The sequence below is a fragment of the Rhinoraja longicauda genome, chromosome 33 (genome assembly GCF_053455715.1).
Source record: "Rhinoraja longicauda isolate Sanriku21f chromosome 33, sRhiLon1.1, whole genome shotgun sequence".
Classification (NCBI taxonomy): domain Eukaryota; kingdom Metazoa; phylum Chordata; class Chondrichthyes; order Rajiformes; family Arhynchobatidae; genus Rhinoraja; species Rhinoraja longicauda.
Window position 1 is genome coordinate 2,644,524 of NC_135985.1, and position 22,912 is coordinate 2,667,435.

The 22,912-nt window shown below is 46.2% G+C and overlaps 1 protein-coding gene across 1 annotated transcript in view; it reads right to left on the reverse strand.

Moving 5' to 3' along the window:
- Positions 1 to 22,912, reverse strand: part of fkbp16 (FKBP prolyl isomerase 16) — a 75,129-nt gene that overhangs the window by 44,326 nt on the left and 7,891 nt on the right. The window contains exon 3 of the mRNA XM_078427039.1: positions 21,880 to 21,968. Coding sequence (XP_078283165.1) covers positions 21,880 to 21,968 — 89 coding nt within the window. The remainder of the gene's footprint in view (positions 1 to 21,879; positions 21,969 to 22,912) is intronic.

Sequence of the window (22,912 nt, forward strand, 5' to 3'; positions counted from 1 at the left end):
ACGAATAGGGCACAGCTGCTGCAGCTGTGATGTAAACACTGGAATGGCGCAGCGGTAGAGTTGCTGCCTCACAGCGCCAGAGACCCCGGTTCGATCCAGACTACGGGTGCTGTTTGTACGTACGGAGTTTGTACGTTCTCCCCGTCACCTGAGTGGGTTTTCGCCGGGTGCTCCGGTTTCCTCCCACACTCCAAAGACCTACAGATTTGTAGGTATAAGAAAATAACTGCAGATGCTGGTACAAATCGGAGGTATTTATTCACAAAATGCTGGAGTAACTCAGCAGGTCAGGCAGCATCTCAGGAGAGGAGGAATGGGTGACGTTTCAGGTCGAGTCTCGACCCGAAACGTCACCCATTCCTTCTCTCCTGAGATGCTGCCTGACCTGCTGAGTTACTCCAGCATTTTGTGAATAAATACAGATTTGTAGGTGATTGTCTTCGGTATGAATTGTAATTGTCCCTGGTGTGTGTAGGGTGGTGTTAGTGTACGGGGTGACCGCTGGTTGGCGTGGACTCGGTGGGCACGTTGTATCTCTAAACTAAATTGGAGCACAGATGCATGACATTCATGCTTGATGATCTTGTGACTCTTGATGATGTGGACCACAATGCAATTGGGTGGAAGCAATGTCAAGCACTGTGGATAATATGCCCCCTCACCACATTTAAAGATTTATTGCCATTTCCAACAATTAGACAACTTATTAGCTAACTGCACTTGACATCAGTCAATGGACAACAGACAATAGACAATAGGTGCAGGAGTAGGCCATTCGGCCCTTCGAGCCAGCACCTCCATTCAATGTGATCATGGGTGACCACAGTCATTGGGGAGATGTTGGTATCTGTCATTGAGGAAGAGACATCAGGATAATTGGGCAAAGTTAGCACAAGATTACAAAAGGGAACTTGAATTTCACAAATTAATTTGAGGATGAAACTAGGAGTATGAACAATTAGGATATAGAATCTTTGAATTCCAAAGGGATGTTAATCTATAGGAAATTAGTTCCTTGGAACCTGAATGATCATGTCTGATCATCCATAGAAACATAGAAAATAGGTGCAGGAGTAGGCCATTCGGCCCTTCGAGCCTGCACCGCCATTCAATATGATCATGGCTGATCATCCAACTCAGTATACTGTACCTGCCTTCTCTCCATACCCCCTGATCCCTTTAGCCACAAGGGCCACATCTAACTCCCTCTTAAATATAGCCAATGAACTGGCCTCAACTACCTTCTGTGGCAGAGAATTCCACAGATTCACCACTCTGTGTGAAAAAAAACATTCTCATCTCGGTCCTAAAAGACTTCCCCCTTATCCTTAAACTGTGACCCCTTGTTCTGGACTTCCCCAACATCGGGAACAATCTTCCTGCATCTAGCCTGTCCAACCCCTTAAGAATTTTGTACGTTTCTACAAGATCCCTCCAAAGTCATTGCCCTGTAACAACTCTTTCCCTATATCTCTTGTTCCCTCTTGTCGACAAATTCTCTCCTGACCTACTACAGGGTGTACAGTAGAGCGTATATTGACCAGTTGCATCACAGTCTGGTTGGGTAACTCGAACAGCCAGGAATGAAGAAGATTGCAAAAAGTGGTCAACACTGCCCAGTTCATCACGGGTGCTGACCTCCCCACCATTGAAGGGATCTACAGGAGTCGCTGCCTCAAACAGGCAGCCAGCACCATCAGAGACCCACACCAGCCTGTCCACGCTCTCATTTCACCCCTGCCAGCGGGAAGAAGGAACAGGAGCCTGAAAACTGTAACGTCCAGGTTCAGGGGCAGCTTCTTCCCAACAACCATCAGGTTATTGATCGAAGGTATTTATTCACAAAATGCTGGAGTAACTCAGCAGGTCAGGCAGCATCTCGGGAGAGAAGGAATGGGCGACGTTTCGGGTCGAGACCCTTCTTCAGGTTATTGGTCACTACATCTTGAGTGAAAGGCATCTGTTACACATGAAAATCACTGGGCAAAATAATGGACTTTTAACTTACTGGATCAGCGAAAATTGTAATCAAATAACAACTTCCCCCTCATTTATCACAACAACCACAAATTATACTCTGCATGAGAAGTTCATCTATTCTAGTTTGGACTCTATGGCTTGTAAATTGTTGAGGAAACAGCATTAATGTTTTTTTGAGAGACCACCTTAGGTTCAATGTTATTGCACCAATCACTGGACTCATTATATTTTTTGAAGATAATTTGTGGAGTGAGAACTGAGAAATCCGGAGAAAAAAAAAAATACACAGAGGCAAGTTTTAGCCAGAGTCAGGAAAAATAAAACCAGGCATTCTAAACTTCCGTGAGATACCTACATGTAATTAGTACTGCCCCGGACACAAAGCCTTCACTCTGTACGGGGTTTTCACACACTGGCGTAGGAGGAGCTCAGCACATTGCTTGGAAAGTAAGTCACATTTACAATTGCTTACCACAAAAAGGTCATTGATCGAGGCTTTGGTAATCGTACATATGCGCACGTTTATAACTGGAATAATTACGCCACGGAAACGTTGTTTTTCTTTGTGCTGGCATTAACTTTACTGAGCCCTATTTTTGTAATGTTTCAACTTATTCAGAAGGAATTAACGGCCATGGTTAAGGTCCATAGCAGTTTATCAGTTCCAAATAGACAATAGACAATAGACAATAGGTGCAGGAGGAGGCCATTCGGCCCTTCGAGCCAGCACCGTCATTCAATGTGATCATGGCTGATCATTCTCAATCAGTACCCCGTTCCTGCCTTCTCCCCATACCCCCTGACTCCGCTATCCTTACGAGCTCTATCTAGCTCTCTCTTGAATGCATTCAGAGAATTGGCCTCCACTGCTTTCTGAGGCAGAGAATTACACAGATTTACAACTCTCTGACTGAAAAAGTTTTTCCTCATCTCAGTTCTCCCTTAATAATCTTATACGTAAAGACTTAGTTTTAGATTCCACCCTTCTTCAGAGTGTAGGTCTGATAAATAAAGTATGTCCTGCAAATTCTCCCTGTTAAATATAAACTCATAATGCCTGAGGAAGATGGCCCCCTCTTCACGTTGGTCTCTGGCAAATCACTAGATTTGATCACTAGACCATTGACTCCCTCTACATCTCACGCTGCCTTGGCAAGGCCAGCAGCATAATCAAGGACCAGTCTCACCCCGGCCACTCCTTCCTCTCCCCTCTCCCATCAGGCAAAAGATACAGAAGTGTGAAAACGCACACCTCCAGATTCAGTCACAAAATGCTGGAGTAACTCAGCAGGTCAGGCAGCATCTCGGGAGAGAAGGAATGGGTGACGTTTCGGGTCGAGACCCTTCTTCAGACTGAAGGGTCTCGACCCGAAACGTCACCCATTCCTTCTCTCCCGAGATGCTGCCTGACCTGCTGAGTTACTCCAGCATTTTGTGAATAAATACCTTCGATTTGTACCAGCATCTGCAGTTATTTTCTTATACCTCCAGATTCAGGGACAGTTTCTTCCCAGCTGTTATCAGGCAACTGAACCATCCCACCACAACCAAAGAGCAGTGCTGAACTACTATCTACCTCATTGGTGACCCTCGGACTATCTTTGATCGGACTTTGCTGGCTTTACCTTGCACTAAATGTTATTCCCTTATCATGTATCTGTACACTGTGAATGGCTCAATTTTAATCATGTATTGTCTTTCCGCTGACTGGTTAGCACGCAACAAAAGCTTTTCACGGTACCTCGGTACACGTGACAATAAACTAAACTCAACTGGACTTGTGCCTGAAAGAAAGAGGGTCTCGGAATCATACATAATCTCAGGGTCAGAGATTTTTCAAATAAAACTATAATTTTGCAATTAAATCTATTTGGAATACCTAATGTAATCCAGATGTAATCAGTAGAGCTTACTCTGGTTTGGAATATTCTAAGTCAATAAACAGAGTGATGTTTACATAGCAGAGCTTTAAATGGACTTCAGTCTTTTACAGTGAGTGTTATGCCTGTATTTTCAATGCAAACTAGAGACCAAGTTCAGATACCCTCCCCAATTATTTTTTGGTTTAAAAGGTTCACAGTCAACTCTGTGCGGGGTATTGGGATAAGAATTTAAAACATAACGCATACGATTTCTACCCTTGGAGTTTTTCACTTGATACGTTATCCCTAATGCCATTCTAGGTCTGGAGAAAAATAGCTCAACCATGCCATGCCGATTCTCGCAACACAGCTGGGTCTGTGCACCAGACCAGATGTGAGCAAGGCTAATGTTTCAAGGGTGGTTCCTGGCTTTGCTGTTCTTGTATTAAACTTAACGCATTATAGTTTAGCATGTCAGGTCAACTTCATCCATTCCAAAATAGATAAATGCTGATGTGTGCAGGGACCAGGCAACTCGTTAACCTTCAGATACGGGCATATTTTATGTGGTTAATGACCTCAATAAAAATACTCCAGGGAAGGGAGTCATGATTGGGCACGTGCTTCTAGTTTACCAAATGATAAGCTCAAGGTCACAGTGGTACAATGGTGGATCTGCTGCTTTACAGCGCCAGAAACCCCGGTTCGATACTGACTATGGGTACAGTGCACTGCGTCTTCCTGTTTTCGTGTTGGACTAAATCTTGCTTTGTTTGACTCACTATCTTTGTTCTCCCCACATCAATACTTGATGGAGTCTATCTATGATGGTGGCGCAGCGGTAGAGTTGCTACCTTACAGCGCCAGAGACCCGGGTTCGATCCTGACTATGGGTGCTGTCTGTACGGAGTTTGTACGTTCTCCCCATGACCTGCCTGGGTTTTCTCCAAGTTTCCTCCCAAACTCCAAAGAAGGGCAGGTTTGTAGGTTAATCGGCTAAGGTAAACGTTGATTGTTCCAAGTGCGTGTAGGATAGTGTTAGTGTATGGGGATCGCTGGTCAGCACGGACTCGGTGGGCCGAAGGGCCTGTTTCCGCACTGCACTAAACTAAATCAAACTAAGATAGACATAAAATGCTGGAGTAACTCAGCGGGACAGGCAGCATCTCTGGAGAGAAGGAATGGGTGACGTTTCGGGTCGAGACCCTTCTTCAGACTGATGAGGGAGATGACTGAGAGGGAGAAACGTAGATAAGGAAGTGTATGGTGTGAATGGAGATCAATTCTACTCCACCATTCAATCATGGCTGATCTATCTCTCCCTCCTAACCCCATTCTCTTGCCTTCTCCCCAGAACTTCTGACATCTGTACTAATCAAGAATCTATCTATCTCTGTCTTAAAAATATTCACTGACGGACTCCACAGCCGTCTGTGGCAAAGAATTCCACAGATTCACCACCCTCTGACTAAAGAAATTCCTCCTAATTTCTTTCCTAAAAGAACGTCCTTTAATTCTGAGACTATGACCTCTAGTCCTAGCCTCTCCCACTAGTGGAAACATCCTCTCCACAACCACTCTATCCAAGCCTTTTACTATTCTGTTTGTTTCAATGAGGTCCCCCTTCATTCTTCTAAACTCCAGCGAGTGCAGGCCCAGTGCAGACAAACGCTCATCACAGGTTAACCCACTCATTCCTGGGATCATTCTTGTAAACCTCCTCTGGACCCTCGGTGCTGGAACCCCAGCTATTTACGATATACATTAATGACTTAGATGAAGGGATTAAAAGTACCATTAGCAAATTTGCAGATGATACTAAGCTGGGGGGTAGTGTGAATTGTGAGGAAGATGCAATAAGGCTGCAGGGTGACTTGGACAGGTTGTGTGAGTGGGCGGATACATGGCAGATGCAGTTTAATGTAGATAGGTGTGAGGTTATTCACTTTGGAAGTAAGAATAGAAAGGCAGATTATTATCTGAATGGTGTCAAGTTAGGAAGAGGGGATGTTCAACGAGATCTGGGTGTCCTAGTGCATCAGTCACTGAAAGGAAGCATGCAGGTACAGCAGGCAGTGAAGAAAGCCACTGGAATGTTGGCCTTCGTAACAAGAGGAGTTGAGTATAGGAGCAAAGAGGTCCTTCTACAGTTGTACCGGGCCCTGGTGAGACCGCACCTGGAGTACTGTGTGCAGTTTTGGTCTCCAAATTTGAGGAAGGATATTCTTGCTATTGAGGGCGTGCTGCGTAGGTTCACTAGGTTGATTCCCGGAATGGCGGGACTGTCGTATGTTGAAAGGCTGGAGCAATTAGGCTTGCATACACTGGAATTTAGAAGGATGAGGAGGGATCTTATTGAAACATATAAGATAATTAGGGGATTGGACACATTAGAGGCAGGAAACATGTTCCCAATGTTGGGGGAGTCCAGAACAAGGGGCCACAGTTTAAGAATAAGGGGTAGGCCATTTAGAACGGAGATGAGGAAGAACTTTTTCAGTCAGAGAGTGGTGAAGGTGTGGAATTCTCTGCCTCAGAAGGCAGTGGAGGCCAGTTCGTTGGATGCTTTCAAGAGAGAGCTGGATAGAGCTCTTAAGGATAGCGGAGTGAGGGGGTATGGGGAGAAGGCAGGAACGGGGTACTGATTGAGAGTGATCAGCCATGATCGCATTGAATGGCGGTGCTGGCTCGAAGGGCTGAATGGCCTACTCCTGCACCTATTGTCTATTGTCTATTGTCTATTGTTTATCGTGTAGAAACCTGGCCTGGACACCCACGTCCAATGCCCTTAATCTCCTAGAGTTGGGAGGTGGTTCGTGAGCTGAATCTTTGCCAGTTCACCAGCTATCAAAGGTTTTTGAAGAGTCTTTGATTCCCTTTGTATGCAGAGTGATTCACAAGCAGTTCAAATAGATTCAGATTATGCAAGCAAATCAAGAACAAAAATAAAACATGTTAAAACATGTGGGCGGTCACGGTGGCGCAGCGGTAGAGTTGCCGCCTTACACCGAATGCAGCGCCGGAGACCCGGCTTCGATCCTGACTAGGGGTGCTGTCTGTACGGAGTTTGTACATTCTCCCTGTGACCTGCGTGGGTTTTCTCCGAGATCTTCCGTTTCCACCCGCACTCCAAAGACGTACAGGTTTGTAGGTTAATTGGCTTGGTAAATGTAAAAATTGTCCCTAGTATGTGTAGGATAGTGTTAATGTGCGGGGATCGCTGGTCGGCGCGGACCCGGTGGGCCGAAAGGGCCTGTTTCTGCACTGTCTCTAAATGGCCTACCCGTTATTCTTAAACCGTGGCCCCTGGTTCTGGACTCCCCCAACATTGGGAACATGTTTCCTGCCTCTAACGTGTCCAACCCCTTAATAATCTTATATGTTTCGATAAGGTCCCCTCTCAACCTTCTAAATTCCAGTGTATACAAGTGTTTGTTTCAACATTTAAAAGATATTGATAGGTACATGGATAGGAATGGTTCAGAATGATATGGGCCAAAGGCAGGCAGGCGCGACTAGTGTAGATGGGTCAGTGTGGGCAGGTTGGGCTGAAGGGCCTGTTTTCATGCTGTGTGACTTTATGACTGTAACAATGGAGACGAGCTCTGTTGGCCCAATTCAGAAGGCTTGCAGTGTGCCTAGCCTTTACACATCACAAACCCTGGTCACAAGCTAATAGTGAAGAGGAACCATCAATGCTGAAGATAGTTTCTGCATTGCTCATGGAAGTAAGAACTGCACTGCTTTTCACGGTATTACAGATTAACCTCACTTTCTGTGGGATTCTGTGCCTCAGAAGGCAGTGGAGGCCAATTCTCTGAATGCATTCAAGAGAGAGCTAGATAGAGCTCTTAAGGATAGCGGAGTCAGGGGGTATGGGGAGAAGGCAAGAACGGGGGTACTGATTGAGAATGATCAGCCATGATCACATTAAATGGCGGTGCTGGCTCAAAGGGCCGAATGGCCTCCTCCTGCGCCTATTGTCGATTGTCTATTGTCTATTGTCTATTGTATTACAGATTAACCTCACTTTCGAAAACAAACAACACTCATTTCTGGACCGCCTACAGTATGTGTCCACGTCTTCCAGAGATACTCCACAGTATAGATGATCTAGCACGAGCAAAGCTAAAGCTAAGAATATACAGCATGTAAGCCAAGAGACACAGATGGAATCCAGATCAACGCCACATCACCCTGGGGCTCGGAACTTGTACGATGCAACATTCACAGCCACAAGTAAGCAGCTCCAATAACATTGAAACCTACCAAATAGTGAGCGGCCTGGATAGAGTGAATGTGGAGAGGATGTTCCACTAGTGGGAGAGTCTAGGACCAGAGGGCACAGCCTCAGAATAATAGGATGTACCTTTAGAAAGGAGATGAGGAGGGATTTCTCAAGTCAGAGGGTGGTGAATCTGTGGGATTCATTGCCACAGGATATTTGTAAGGCGGAGATTAACAGATTTTTGACTAGGAAAGGTGTCAGAGGTTATGGGGAGAAGGCAGATGAATGGGGTTGAGAGAGAAAGATAGATTACCCATGAATGAATGGCAGAGTAGATTTGATGGGCCGAATGACCTAATTCTGTTCCTATCACTTATGAACCTATGAAACTGAGCAATACCTATTGACCCAATGGTCAGCAGCAGTCACGAACCATTATCCAACAGGGCAAGCAGTAAGATAGTCACAAAATGCTGGAGTAACTCAGCGGGTCAGGCAGCATCTCTGGAGAACATGGATAAGTGACGTTTCACAGAGTACTGGAGTAACTCAGTGGGCCAGGCAGCATCTCTGGAGAACATGGATAAGTGACGTTTCACAGAGCACTTTATACACAACGAACGACATTTTTATTGAATTATTGTCATTCCCATTATAAGAATAGCAGTCAATTAAAATAATTAAAGCTTAAAAATAATTAGCATGATTCCACTTAAATCTAAAAGCAGCCTGGGGAACAATTCTCCTGTTGTTCCATCGTTAATGTGCTCGATTGTTATAGATCTTTGTGTTGGAAGTATATTTCCACAGTGACAGATGTTGGTCAGTAAAATTTGAGCTCAGTCAAGTAAGATTTTACTGAGTATCCTTCGTATTTTATAAAACATTGTTTAGAAAAAAAAAGAGCTACGTTGTTAAAAGGAAACAATGCAAATGGATCAATGGATATCTGCGTAATCAGGTTGTCCATGTAGTTCAAGGACCCTGCAGATCTGAATTCAATATGGTGGACCATCTAGTCCACGCTAACCATCGATCACCGTTCACACTAGCATAAGAAAATAACTGCAGATGCTGGTACAAATCGAAGGTGTTTATTCACAAAATGCTGGAGTAACTCAGCAGGTCAGGCAGCTTGCAGCCCAGTGGTATGAACATCGACTTCTCCAACTTTAGATAGTTCCTCTGTCCCTCTCTTCCCCTCCTCCTTCCCAGATCTCCCTCTATCTTCCTGTCTCCACCTATATCCTTCCTTTGTCCCGCCCACCTGACATCAGTCTGAGGAAGGGTCTCGACCCGAAACGTCACCCATTCCTTCTCTCCTGAGATGCTGCCTGACCTGCTGAGTTACTCCAGCATTTTGTGAATAAATACCGTTCACATTAGCTGTATGTTATCCCACTTTTGCATCCACTCCCTACACTCAAGAGCCAATTTACAGAGGCCAATTAAACTACAAGCCCGAAGGTCTTTGGGATATGGGAGGAAACCGGAGCACCCGGAGAAAACTCATGTGGTCACAGGGAGAATGCACAAACTCTTCACAGTCAGCACCCAAGGTCAGGATCGAACCGGGGTCTCTGGTGCAGTGAGGCAGCAACTCTACCAGCTGTGCCACCGTGCCACTCTGTTTCTGACGACCCATTAAATGTGAGGTGGATGGAGTGAGCTCCTGGTAGCTGTCTAGAAGCCTCCTCAGTTGATCAGATGTTATACAGCTGAACCATTAGCAAAGATACATTGTCAAATACTAACTGACAGAATAGGCACAACATCACTGGGGCTTCTGCAGCTTCACCTGACAAATGAGCTAATAAACTCATTACTATTTTCCACTGAAGGAAAGTTTCACCATAAATTTGAAGGTAATTAATCTCCCATGAGATTCTTCGACCTTTGACAGCAAGACCTACATGTCCTCATTTTGTAGTTTAGTTTAGTTTAGAAATACAGCGCAGAAACAGGCCGTTCGGCCCACCGAGTCTGCACCGACCAGCGATCCCTGCACACTAACACTATCCTACACACACACACACAAGGGACAATTTTGACATTTACACCAAACCAATTAACCTACAAACCTTTACATCGTTGGAATGTGGGAGGAAATTGAAGATCTTGGAGAAAACCCACGCAGGTCACGGGGAGAACGTATAAGCTCTGTACAGACAGCACCTGTAGTAGGGATCGAACCCGGGTCTAAGACGCATCTGAGGCAGCAACTCTACCGCTGCATCGCAGTTTCGATCCTTGGACCCACTTGTCATTCTCCCAAGCTTGTTGAAGATGGAGAGGATTGGGTGGCACGGTGGTGCGGTGGTAGAGCTGCTGCGTCACAGGGACAGAGACATACAGGTTTGTAGGTTAATTGGCTTCTGTAAATTGTAAATTGCCCCCAGTGTGAAGGACAGTGCTATGGGTGATTACTGGACAGCGTGGACTCGATCGGCCAAAGAGCCTGTTTCTACGCTGTATCTCTAAGGTCTAAAGTGTAAGGATTGACCTGACGTATGTGGGAATAACAAGGTTTGGTGACATTCAGCAGTCGAGACACAGTCTAATTTCTGCCACAGCATTTCCCGCCAACTTCTAGAACTGTGAAAAGTTCTTCAAAGACTTTCTCTCCAGGAACTTCCCTCCAAGAATCCAATCACCAAGAAACCTGGCAGTTACAGACACTCCCTCTGAGTAGCTTTGGTGGCAGTGGCTTCCTGCTGTTGAACGGTGGGTTTTCAATGAGAGGTGAATACTTGGCTTGACTCCATTATTGGTGACTTAGCTCCAGTTAAGTAGCACTGGTGTCAAACCAGAATTACTCATTGATTGCCTTCACCACTGCAGTAGATGTAATGCTGAGGCTCTATAAGGTGCTGGTCAGGCCGCATTTAGAGTACTGTGAGCAAATTTGAGCCCCATATCTGAGGAAGGATGTGCTAGCTCTGGAAAGGGTCCAGAGGAGGTTTACAAGAATGATTCCAGGAATGAGTGGGTTAACATATGATGAGCGTTTGACAGCACTGGGCCTGTACTCACTGGAGTTTAGAAGGTTGAGGGGGGACCTCATTGGAACTCACAGAATAATGAAAGGCATAGATAGAGTGGATGTGGAGAGGATGTTTCCACTGGTGGGAGAGTCACAGCCTCAGAATTAAAGGGCGCTCTTTTATAAAGGAGGTGAGGAGGAACTTCTTCAGTCAGAGGGCAGTTAATCATTGCCACAGAAGGCTGTGGAGGCCAAGTCAGTGGATATTTAAGGCAGAGATTGGCAAATTCTTGATTAGAATGGGTGGCAAGGGTTATGGGGAGAAGGCAGGAAGATGGGATTAGGAGGCTGAGATGATTGCCAAATGATCGGCCATGATTGAATGGGGGAGTAGACTCGATGGGCCGAATGGCCTAATTCTACTCCTATAACTTGTGAACTTGTGAAATGATTGCTGAATAATTCTGGTTTGTGAAAGTTACCCTCGTACTGTTATCTCTGAGACAGCCCTTTGTTCAAAACAATTTGCCATTTGAAAGCAATTAGCAGGAACTATGACGTCATAGGTAGATAGGGGGGTCAAAAAGGCTTTCAGCACATTGGCTTTCATCAGTCAGAGTATTGAGTACAGAAGTTGGGAGATCATGTTGCTGTTATATAAGATGTTGGCGAGGCCACATTTGGAGTACTGTGTTCAGTTTTGGTCACCATGTGAAAGGAAATATGTTGTCAAGCTGGAAAGGGTGCAGAGAAGATTTACGAGGATGTTGCCAAGACTCGAGGGCCTGAGCTATAGGGAGAGGTTTAGCAGGCTAGGACTCTATTCCTTTAAGCACAGGAGGATGAGGGGTGATCTTAGAGAGGTGCACAAAATCATGAGAGGACTAGATCGGGTAACCGCACAGAGTCTCTTGCCCAGAGTAGGGGGATAGAGAACGAGAGGACGTAGTTTTAAGGTGAGGGAGGAAACATTTAATAGGAACCTGAGGGGTAACTTGTTTTACACAAAGGGTGGCGGGTGTATGGAACGAACTGCTGGAGGAGGTAGTTGAGGCAGTTACTATCACACGTTGAAGAAACAGTTAGACAGGTACATGGACAGGATAGTTTTAGAGGGAAATGGGCCAAATGCAGGCAGGTGGGACTAGTGTACATGGGACATGTTGGTCGGTGTGGACAAGTTGGGCTGAAGGGCCTGTTTCCATGCTGTATAATTCTGACTGTGTTAATTAATTTGATTGGAACTGACCAAGACTTTGTAAATTTGTGTACATGACTGCCGAACCTCACTTCTCACCGGATGCAATTGACACTTAAAACTCACGTTCTGTTGTGTACAACTCAGGCGCCCGGTGCCTGAAGCTTTGTAACTTGGGTAAGGGACGGGACGGTGTGGAGAATAATGGTTGCAAACAATGTAAGCAGAAATGTCAATGGATTAGATTCAACTCTTTGCCCAGTTTCAGGCAAATATTTTTCTGTTGACTCTAATGCAGAATTTGTTCTCAATCCAAACACATCAGGAATTAATTACTGTTGGCCAGACAATAGGAATCAGCTTAGCCGCAAGGATACAGAGTGATAAATTGCCTTAAAGTATTAATTGGGCATTAGACATTGGTCACAAATTCTATATTTCAGCACAATTCAAAACGTATATTTCTATATTTCTCTTCTTTTTCTATCTATTCTCCCACACAGAACCTCCTGCTCTCTAATCCCCTCTTCTAGTGATAGAAAGTGAGGGGCAGCACGGTGGCGCAGTGGTTGAGTTGCAACCTTACTGCGTCAGAGACCCGGGTTCGATCCTGACCTTGGGTGCTGTCTGTACGGAGTTTGTACGTTCTCCCTGTGACCGCGTGGTTTTCTCACGGTGCTCCAAAGATGTGCAGGTTTGTAGGTTAATTGGCCTCGGTAAAAATTGTGAAATTGTCCCTAGCGTGTGTAGGATAGTGTTAGTGTACGGGATCATCGCTGGTCGGCGCAGAGTCGGTGGGCTGAAGGGCCTGTTTCCACGCTGTACCTCTGAAGTAAAGTAAACATTTTGAATTTGCCACTCTGGGGGAGAGCTAGTGTCAGAGCTCGATGTCTCACAGAGAACGTACCAGTGTTATTTCAAGGAACTTGCTGGTTTGAAAAACAAGGAGTTTGTAAAGTGGCCAAATGATTCAGAACAGCAATATTGACCCAGATACCAAGTGTAAAGTCAACCACACTGATTCATTGTTTGCATTTATTCCATTGGCGTTAATCCTAAGTTATCCACACCTTCTAAGACCTTGGTTGGAGTGTGTAGCACATACAGCAACTGACCAAGGCATCTTCAACAGCCTTCCCCCATATCTGTGACCACCTCCATCAAGAAGGGCATAGACAGCTAATGCACATGAATACCATTGCTGCTAGTTCCCTTTCATCCCAGGCCAACATCATTATATTGGCTGCAGCAATTCAGGAAAAGGACCATTGCACGGTGGCACCACTGGTAGAGCCACTGCCTCACAGCACCAGAGACCCCGGTTCGATCCTGACTTCGGGTGCTGTCTTTACGGAGTTTGTACGTTCTCCGTGACCGGGTGGGTTCCCTCAGGGCACTTTCGGTTTCCTCCCACATTCCGAAGACGTGCAGGTCTGTAGGTTAGATGGCCTCTGTAAATTTTACCTGGTGTGTGGGAGAGTGGATGAGCAAGTGGGTATGAACCAAAGACCAGGTATGAACAGGTGAATGGTGGACTTGGACGTGGACTTGGTGGGCCAAAGGGCCTGTTTCCTATCCAGGTCTTCCAGAGATGTTATCTGACCTGCTGAGTTACTCCAGCACTTGGTGTTCTAACGTTGTCCAATGTCCATCTGTTCTGTCACAATCTCATCGGCCATCAACTGCACAGAGCACCAATAAGCAGTCTGAAGAAGGGTCTCACCCCGAAACGTCACCCATTCCTTCTCTCCAGACATGCTGCCTGTCCCACCGAGTTACTCCAGCATTCTGTGTCTATCTTTAGTATCAACCAGCATTTGCAGCTCCTTCCGACACATTAAGGTGCAAAATGCTTCCCTTCTGCTTTTAATGTCCTACTAATAATAACTCACTCTTTAGCTTAGCACCAGCCAATTACTAGCAGTTCCACTGTTGGGATTGGACAACAGAAACCAAAAACTATTGAATTAACATTTTTACTGGAAATAGTAAAATAAGAGAATTGTTTCTTTTCAGTTGTCTGTTCTGGAAAGACTAATTTCTTTGTTCTTCAATGCTGGCCTTGGTTCAAGTCTAACACATTCACCATGACAAAGTTTACATTTAGCTTTGAAGGAATGTTTCGTGGGTCAGCAATAATCGGCTGTACATTTTCTACTGAAGTACAACCTTCAACATTTATTTAAGCACCGTTTAAGATTTCATTGAATGGAATGGACGTAACCGAGAGTCTCAACAAGACCGGTGTAATGATCACAGGTTGGCTAACCAACATTTAGAAATAATGTACCAGGGGTCTGCAAGGTTCCAAAGGAACACAGTCATTGTTAAGTCTACTCAAGTTGAATCTTGAAATTTTTAGTTTATCGTCTAAACTTTTAGCTTTTGTTGCGTATTAACCAGTCAGCGGTAAGACAATACATGATTACAATCAAGCCATCCACAGCATCCAAATGCATAATGAAGGGAATAACGTGAACAACAATCAGTGCAAGGTAAAGACAAGTTAAGGTCATAAGGAATAGGAGAGGAATTAGGCCATTCGGCCCATCAAGTCTACTCCGCCATTCAATCATTGCTGATCTATCTCTCCCACCTAACCCCATAACCTCTGACACCTGTACTAATCAGGAATCTATCTATCTCTGCCTTAAAGTCAGATCAAAGATAAGTCCAAGGGTCTCCAATGAGGCAGATAGCAGCTCAGGGCTACACTCTAGTTGTTGACGGGATGGTTCAATTGCCTGATAACAGTTGGGAAGAAACTGTCCTTGAATCTGGAGATGTGCGTCCTGAGCAATCTGAACCAAATGTATTAAACTTAAATCAAATTCCCTCACAAGATGTTGGCAGTAGTTGGCAGAGATCAACATTCTTTTATCCATCACTTGAGAAATGCATAGAGTCATAGAGTGATACAGTATGGAAGCAGGCCCTTCAGCCCAACTTGCCCACACCGATCGATCAACAATGTCCCAGGTTCACTAGTCCCACTTGCCTGCGCTTGGTCCATATCCCTCCAAACCGGTCCTATCCATGGAGCACTGTAGACAATAGACAATAGACAATAGGTGCAGGAGTAGGCCATTCGGCCCTTCGAGCCAGCACCACCATTCAATGTGATCATGGCTGATCATTCTCAATCAGTACCCCGTTCCTGCCTTCTCCCCATACCCCCTGACTCCGCTATCCTTAAGAGCTCTATCTAGCTCTCTCTTGAATGCATTCAGAGAATTGGCCTCCACTGCCTTCTGAGGCAGAGAATCCCACAGATTCACTATTTTCGACAAACCATGTGGTGAAAGTGCTCTCGCTGCAAGAAGCTCACAAGCCCCAGGTATTGACCCCACATGACATTATTTCTACATTGGTTATTTTCATGAGAGGTTGCAGGTGATGGTTTTTTACATTTGCTCGCTCCCCTTCATCTTGTCGGTGGTTGAGGTTGAGGGTTTAGGAGATGCTGCTGAGTTCCTGTGCATCATGTAATTAGCCCAATGTCATACAAGGAATCGTAGACAGATACAGCATGGTAACAGGCCCTTCTGCCCACCCTGTCCATACTGACCACCCTACCTACATATTAAATGTGTAGGACGGAACTGCAGATGCTTGTTTACACCAAAGATAGACCAGATTAAGCTGGAGTAACCCAGCGGGACAGGCAGCATCTCCGGAGAGAAGGAATGGATGTAATTTTGGGTCAAGTCTCAACCTGAAACATCACCCATTCCTTCTCTCCAGAGATGCTGTCTACCCCGCTGAGTTACTCCAGCATTTCGTGCCTATCTACTTTCATACTATATTTTATTCTCCCCACATTACCCTCAACCCTCTCCAGATTCTACCACTCACCTCCACATAGGCGGAAATGACAGTGTCTAATTAACCTGTCAACCCACACGTCTTTGGGATGTGGGAGGAAACCGGGGGCAGCTGGAGGAAACCCACAAAGTTACATGGAAAACACCAAACATCCATACAGAAAAACAGCTGAGGTGAGGATTGAACCTGGGTCTCTGGCACTGTGAGGCAGTAACTCTGCCAGCTGAGCCACAGTGCTGGAGAAGTAGAATGTTTACAATGTCGAACTGGGCGCCAATTAAATACGTTGATTATTAGGATTTGGACATTACTTTAGACTTTAGAGGTACAGCGCGGAAACAGACCTTTCGGCCCACCGCGTCCACACTGACCAGCGATCCCAGCACACTAAAACTCTCCTACACGCTAGTCAAGTCAATTTTATTTGTATAGCATATTTAAACAAACACCCCACGTTGACCAAAGTGCTGTACATCAGTTCAGGTACTAAGAACGAACATACAATGGCACACAAACATAACAGCACATACATAAACAGTTCACAGCGCCCCCTCAGAGGGCCTCAAACGCTAGGGACAATTTACGGAAGACAATTAACCGACAAACCTGGACGTCTTTGGAATGTGGGAGGAAACTCGAGCAACCGGAGTCAGGGTCGAACCCGGATCTCTGACGCTGTGAGGCAGCAACTCTACCTTGGCGCCACCCATTGTTGTATTGAGGTTCTCATTAGAGGCAGCTCTATTCTTGCTTTGTAACTCTGGAGAATCTTGTGGGGTCAGGAGGTGAAATGCTCTCCACAGAGTGACCAGCCTTGACTTGCTTTTGCAACACAAGAATTTATCAGGTTGATCCATTAAGTTTCCACTCAATAGTGACCCACTTCACAACAGCGTGCACACTGGCCCACAATGACTAACATGTCCCATCTACACTAGTCCCACCTGCCTGCTTTTGGCCCATATCCCTCGAAACCAGTCCAATCCATGTACCTGTCTAAATGTTTCTTGAATATTGTGCTTCAACTTCCTCCTTCGGCAGCTCGTTCCATACACCCACTACCCGATGTATTTCACTCCTGATTTTTGTACACTTTTATAAGATCACCCCTCGTCCTCCTGCACTCCAAAGAACAGAGTCCTAGCCTGCTCAACCTCTCCCTATAGCTCAGGCCCTCGAGTCCTGGCAACATCCTCGTAAATCTCACCTGCAGCCTATCCAGCTTGACAACATCTTTCCTATAACATGGTGCCCAAAACTGAACACAATACTCTAAATGTGACCTCACCAACATCTGAACCAACAGTCTGAAGAAGGGTCTCGACCCGAAACGTCACCCATTCCTTCTCTCCTGAGATGCTGCCTGACCCGCTGAGTTACTCCAGCATTTTGTGAAATAAATACCTTCGATTTGTACCAGCATCTGCAGTTATTTTCTTACATCATCAACATCTTACGTAACTTTAAGGGCAGCACGGTGGTGCAGCGGTAGATCCGGGTTCGATCCCGACTACGGGCGCCGTCTGTACGGTTTCTACGTTCTCCCCGTGACCGCGTGGGTTTTTTCCGTGTTCTTCGGCTTCCTCCCACACTCCAAAGACGTACAGGTATGCAGGTTAATTGGCTTGCTGTATGTGTAAACTGTTCCTCGTGTGTGTAGGGTAGTGTTAATGTGTGGGGATGGCTGGCCGGTGTGGACTCGGTGGTCTGAAGAGTTGTTTCCGCGTTGTATCTCCAAACTAAAAAACGAAACTGCAACGTGACCCCTCAACCTCTATGCATCAGAAGCTGATGATGCCATTGAAGGTTGTGGGGAGGGGATCGGACTTTATCTTGTTGGAGATGAGCACTGCTTGTACTTGAGTATTGCTGAGTTTACTTGCCACGTATTATCCTTTGGATGAGTAACACCCTGGTCTTCCAGCGTGCACGCAGGAACAAGCTCGCTATCTAATGTCGTGCAAACAGAACTGAACACTGTGAACACCAGAGAACATTCCTGCTTCCGACGTTATGATAGCAGGAAGGTCATTTGATGAAGCAGCTGAAAATACTTGGGAAAGGATTGGATTCTATGAAGATAGACACAAAGTGCTGGAGTAACTCAGCGGGTCAGGCAGCATCTGTGGAGAACATGGATAGGTGACGTTTCACAGAGTGCTGGAGTAACTCAGCGGGTCAGGCAGCATCTGTGGAGAACATGGATAGGTGACGTTTCACAGAGTGCTGGAGTAACTCAGCGGGTCAGGCAGCATCTCTGGAGGAAAAGGACAGGTGACGTTTCGGGTTGGGGGCCTTTCTTAGATTCTGTGAAATTGCTTAGTCAAGAGGAACCAAAGGAGTGATGGTGAGTGAGGTGGGGCTGGGGATGCAGAAGGTCGTGTTGGAGGAGCCTTAGACTTTCTACTCGGGTTTGAAGACCCCTGACCGATCACCCGATCACACTAGTTCGCTGTTACCCCCCTCCCGACACACGGGGGGCAATTGGCCCTACGGACGGACAAATAAACCTAGAAGCTGCAATGATTTGAGATGTGGGAGGAAACCGGAGCACCCGGAGGGGGGGGGGGGGGGGGGGGGGGTGGGCACGGTGGCACAGCGGCAGAGTCGCTGCCTCACAGCGCCAGAGACCCGGGTTCAATCCTGACTACGGGTGCTGTCTGTACGGAGTTTGTACGTTCTCCCCGTGACTGCGTGGGTTTCCTCCGGGTGCTCTGGTTTCCTTCCACACTCCAAAGACGTGCGGGTTTCGATGTTAATTGGCTTCTGTAAATAGTAAATTGTCTCTAGTGTGTAGGATAATGCTAGAGTACGGGGTGATCGCTGGTCGGCACGGACTCGGTGGGCCGAAGGGCATGTTTCCACGCTGCATCTCTAACGTTTAATGAACACACCCTAATGCAATCTAATCTCTCCACAAATGGACTCACTGTGATGAACCTTCTGGCTCAGGCATAGCCTCTGCCTCAAAGCAAAGCTGGGAGGCCTCGAAAAGCAACAAGCAGAGGGATCCCTGAGAACAGGTCGCAAAATGACAATTGCAAAAACACATGTAATCAATCTGGAACACCCTTTGTATATAAGATTAGCTCCTGCCCACTAATCTAATCTATTTCTACATTAGGCAATGAATTGCAAATGAGTTCCTTGTAATGTTTGCAAAATATCTCACCGACAAGCAACAGGAATGCTGAACAACCAGAAGATACATTTGCAGCTCCCCTTGGGCATTGACTGTTTGAACATCAATCTCAACGGACTGTGGGCAGGCATGGGGAGGAGCAAACCGAACGTGCTGAAGTGGGGATGTACTGAAGATGCGGCAGACTGCGAGTGTGGACAGGGCCTCCAGATTATGGAACATCGGCTGGGCGGCACGGTGGCGCAGCGGTAGAGTTGCTGCCTTACAGCGAATGCAGCGCCGGAGACTCAGGTTCGATCCTGACTACGGGCGCCGTCTGTACGGAGTTTGTACGTTCTCCCCGTGACCTGCGTGGGTTTTCTCCGAGATCTTCGGTTTCCTCCCACACTCCAAAGACGTACAGGTATGTAGGTTAATTGACTGGGTAAATGTAAAAATTGTCCCTTGTGTGTTGTAGGACAGTGTTAATGTGCAGGGATCGCTGGGCGGCACGGACTCGGTGGGCCGAAGGGCCTGTTTCCACGCTGTATCTCTAAATGACACATGCACTGTGAAGGATCTTGCAGAGGCCAACCACGTGGCACTAACATTTGCTCGCTATTGGCAAACAGCTGTATGATGACGCGGATTAAAACAAACCATGAATAAATTAATGCTCCACCCAAGACCGCAAGAAATTGCAGCAGATTGTGGACACAGCCCAGCCCATCACACAAACCAACCTCCCTTCCATTGCCTCCATTTACACCTCGCGCTGCCTCGGCAAGGCCAGCAGCATAATCAAGGACCAGTCGCACCATGCCCACTCCCTCTTCTCCCCTCTCCCATCAGGCAAAAGTACAGAAGTGTGAAAACGCACACCTCCAGATTCAGGGACAGTTTCTTCCCAGCTGTTATCAGGCAACTGAATCATCCTACCACACCCAGAGAGCAGTGCTGAACTACTATCTACCTCATTGGTGACCATTGGACTATCCTTGATCGAACTCTGCTGGCTTAACCTTGCACTAAACACTATTCCCTTATTATGTGTGTATGTAACTGGCTCGATTGTAATCATGTGTTGTCTTTCTGCTGACTGGTTAGCATGCAACAGAAGCTTTTCATGATACCTCAGTACACGTGACCATAAACTCAACTGAACAGAACTGTCTGAAGAAGGGTCTCGACCTGAAGCGTCACCCATTCCTTCTCTCCAGAGATGCTGCCTGACCCGCTGAGTTACTCCAGCTTTTCGTGTCTATCTTTGATGTAAGATTAGCTCCTGTACACAAATCTAATCTATTTCTACATTACACAATGAATGGCAAAGGAATTCCTTGTAATGTTTGCAAGATATCTCACCAACAAGCAACAGGAATGCTGAACAACCAGAAGATATATTTGCAGCAGCCCCTTGGGCAATGACTGTCTGAACATTAATAATTTAAATATTTACCAACGATATTAGCTAAACTTTGAGACACATCAGGGTTTTGCTGCACTAGTCTGTTAACACCAATCTGCACAGTCACTGGTCAAATTCATTACATGATAGACAATAGACAATAGGTGCAGGTGTAGGCCATTCGGCCCTTCGAGCCAGCACCGTCATTCAATGTGATCATGGCTGATCATTCTCAATCAGTACCCCGTTCCTGCCTTCTCCCCATACCCCCTGACTCCGCTATCCTTAAGAGCTCTATCTAGCTCTCTCTTGAATGCATCCAGAGAATTGGCCTCCACTGCCTTCTGAGGCAGAGAATTCCACAGATCCACAGATGATAAGCCCCCATCCTGTATCTTTATAAGCAATTAGTAAAGGGTGGACCCAATGGGCCCAAACCTCTCCTGCATTGGTATAGTACCCTCCCCTCCCCGACTCCCCCCCCCCCTCCCCCCCCTCCCCCCCCCCTCCCCCCCTCCCCCCACTCACCCACTCCATCTCCCCTCAACGTCAACGGGCCCCAACTGCGCCGGCATGGACCCATTGGGTTCTGCGCACGCGTTGATCCGGCGGCCATCTTACGTAAGTATTAGATCAACGGGCCCCAACTGCGCGGGTGCGGACCCGTTGGGTTCCCATAGCGACTTCGAACACGGAGGTATTACTGCGCAGGTGCGGCTGACGGGCAGGGTAAGTGGAGAAGGGATTTATTAAAGGTTAAAAAGTGAAAACTTTTAAAATATAACAACCTTTTGATCCGCAGGCCAATGGTGAGTAAGGCGGGCCTAAAACTGTTGCGCTACCCTGCTCTGTTTTGGCTGCATTTCGGGGACAAATATATCCACAAACCCACAAATAAATATATCCACAAACAGACAAGATGAGCGTTTTAGTAAATATATAGAGATTTGTTTGCTCCTATGTTTCTTAAAGCGTCAAGACTTAATGAAACTTTTGCTGCAAAACAAAACCATACTGCCAGATCCGAGACATATTGCATTTCATTGCCAATGACCAATTTTATCTATGTGCACGATTTCGACTCTGTGACATTTTGATATCAAGGAACCTAGTTTGTCATTCGCTCCCAGAACAAGGATCTATAAAGATATAACAGTCTGAAGAAGGGTCTCGACCCGAAACGTCGCCCATTCCTTCCCTCCTGAGATGCTGCTTGACCCGCTGAGTTACTCCAGCATTTTGTGATACCAAGGTTCTATAAAAGATGACCTTACCTCCCAATGTGACCGTAGGCATATTGTCCATCGGAGATTACAAGAGCAATTTCGCCCAGTTGCATTGACAACGCACAGTATTCAAGTACCTGCAGCCAACGTGAAAATATCAATGCGTTATTTGATTAAACAGGTTACAATCAATTCCAAGTTGTCAAAAGCTTACGATATTATTGACTCCTTGCACAGCTAACAATTTGCTTTTGAATGTCAAAACATTTCTTAAATAATGAATGCAGGCTTGGCGTACTTTACAAAGAATGATAGATGAATGTGATCTATTATCTGTGACCTGGCGGCCCCCATTCATGCTCAATGCCAAGTGAGGAATGATCACATACCTTCTCCATTTGCTTGCATCTGTTTTCCTCCACTCTGTCTGGCCCCAAACAACATCAAACGTCCCCCCCCCACTCCCCTGATCAATCAGAACCGTAACAACTCATTCCACTTACCTTTACAGTTCTCCCCAGAGATGCTGCCTGACCCGCTGAGAGACTCCAGCATTTTGTGTCCACCTTCAATTTAAACCAGCATCTGCAGTTCCTTCCTACACATATCTTTACAGTTGATCAGCTGGGCTGAATGTCACGATTCTTGTCCTGAGCGTTTGGTTCAACTCTCAGCTGACACTGAAGATTTTCAATCTCATCCATTACCAACCCTTCCACTTTTGAAATGTAACCTGGCTTCTTAAGTCTACAACACCATTGTTCAGGCCACATCTCTAGAGTCACAGAGTGAAACAGCACGAAAACAGGTCCTTTGGGGTGCAGGATGGATGCTAGTTCCATTTCCACACATTTTGTCGATATCCCTCTAAACCTTTCTTACTCAAGAACCTGTCCAAATATCATTTAAATGTCTGAGGACGGATCATAAACTGATACACCACCTATCCATGCCTTCCAGAGATGCTTGACACGAAAAGCTGAAGTCAGTAAGGCAGGCAGCATCTCTGGAGAGAAGGAATGGGTGATGTTTCGGGCCAAGACCCTTCTTCGGAACCTTCTTCCTTGCCCCCCCCCCCCCC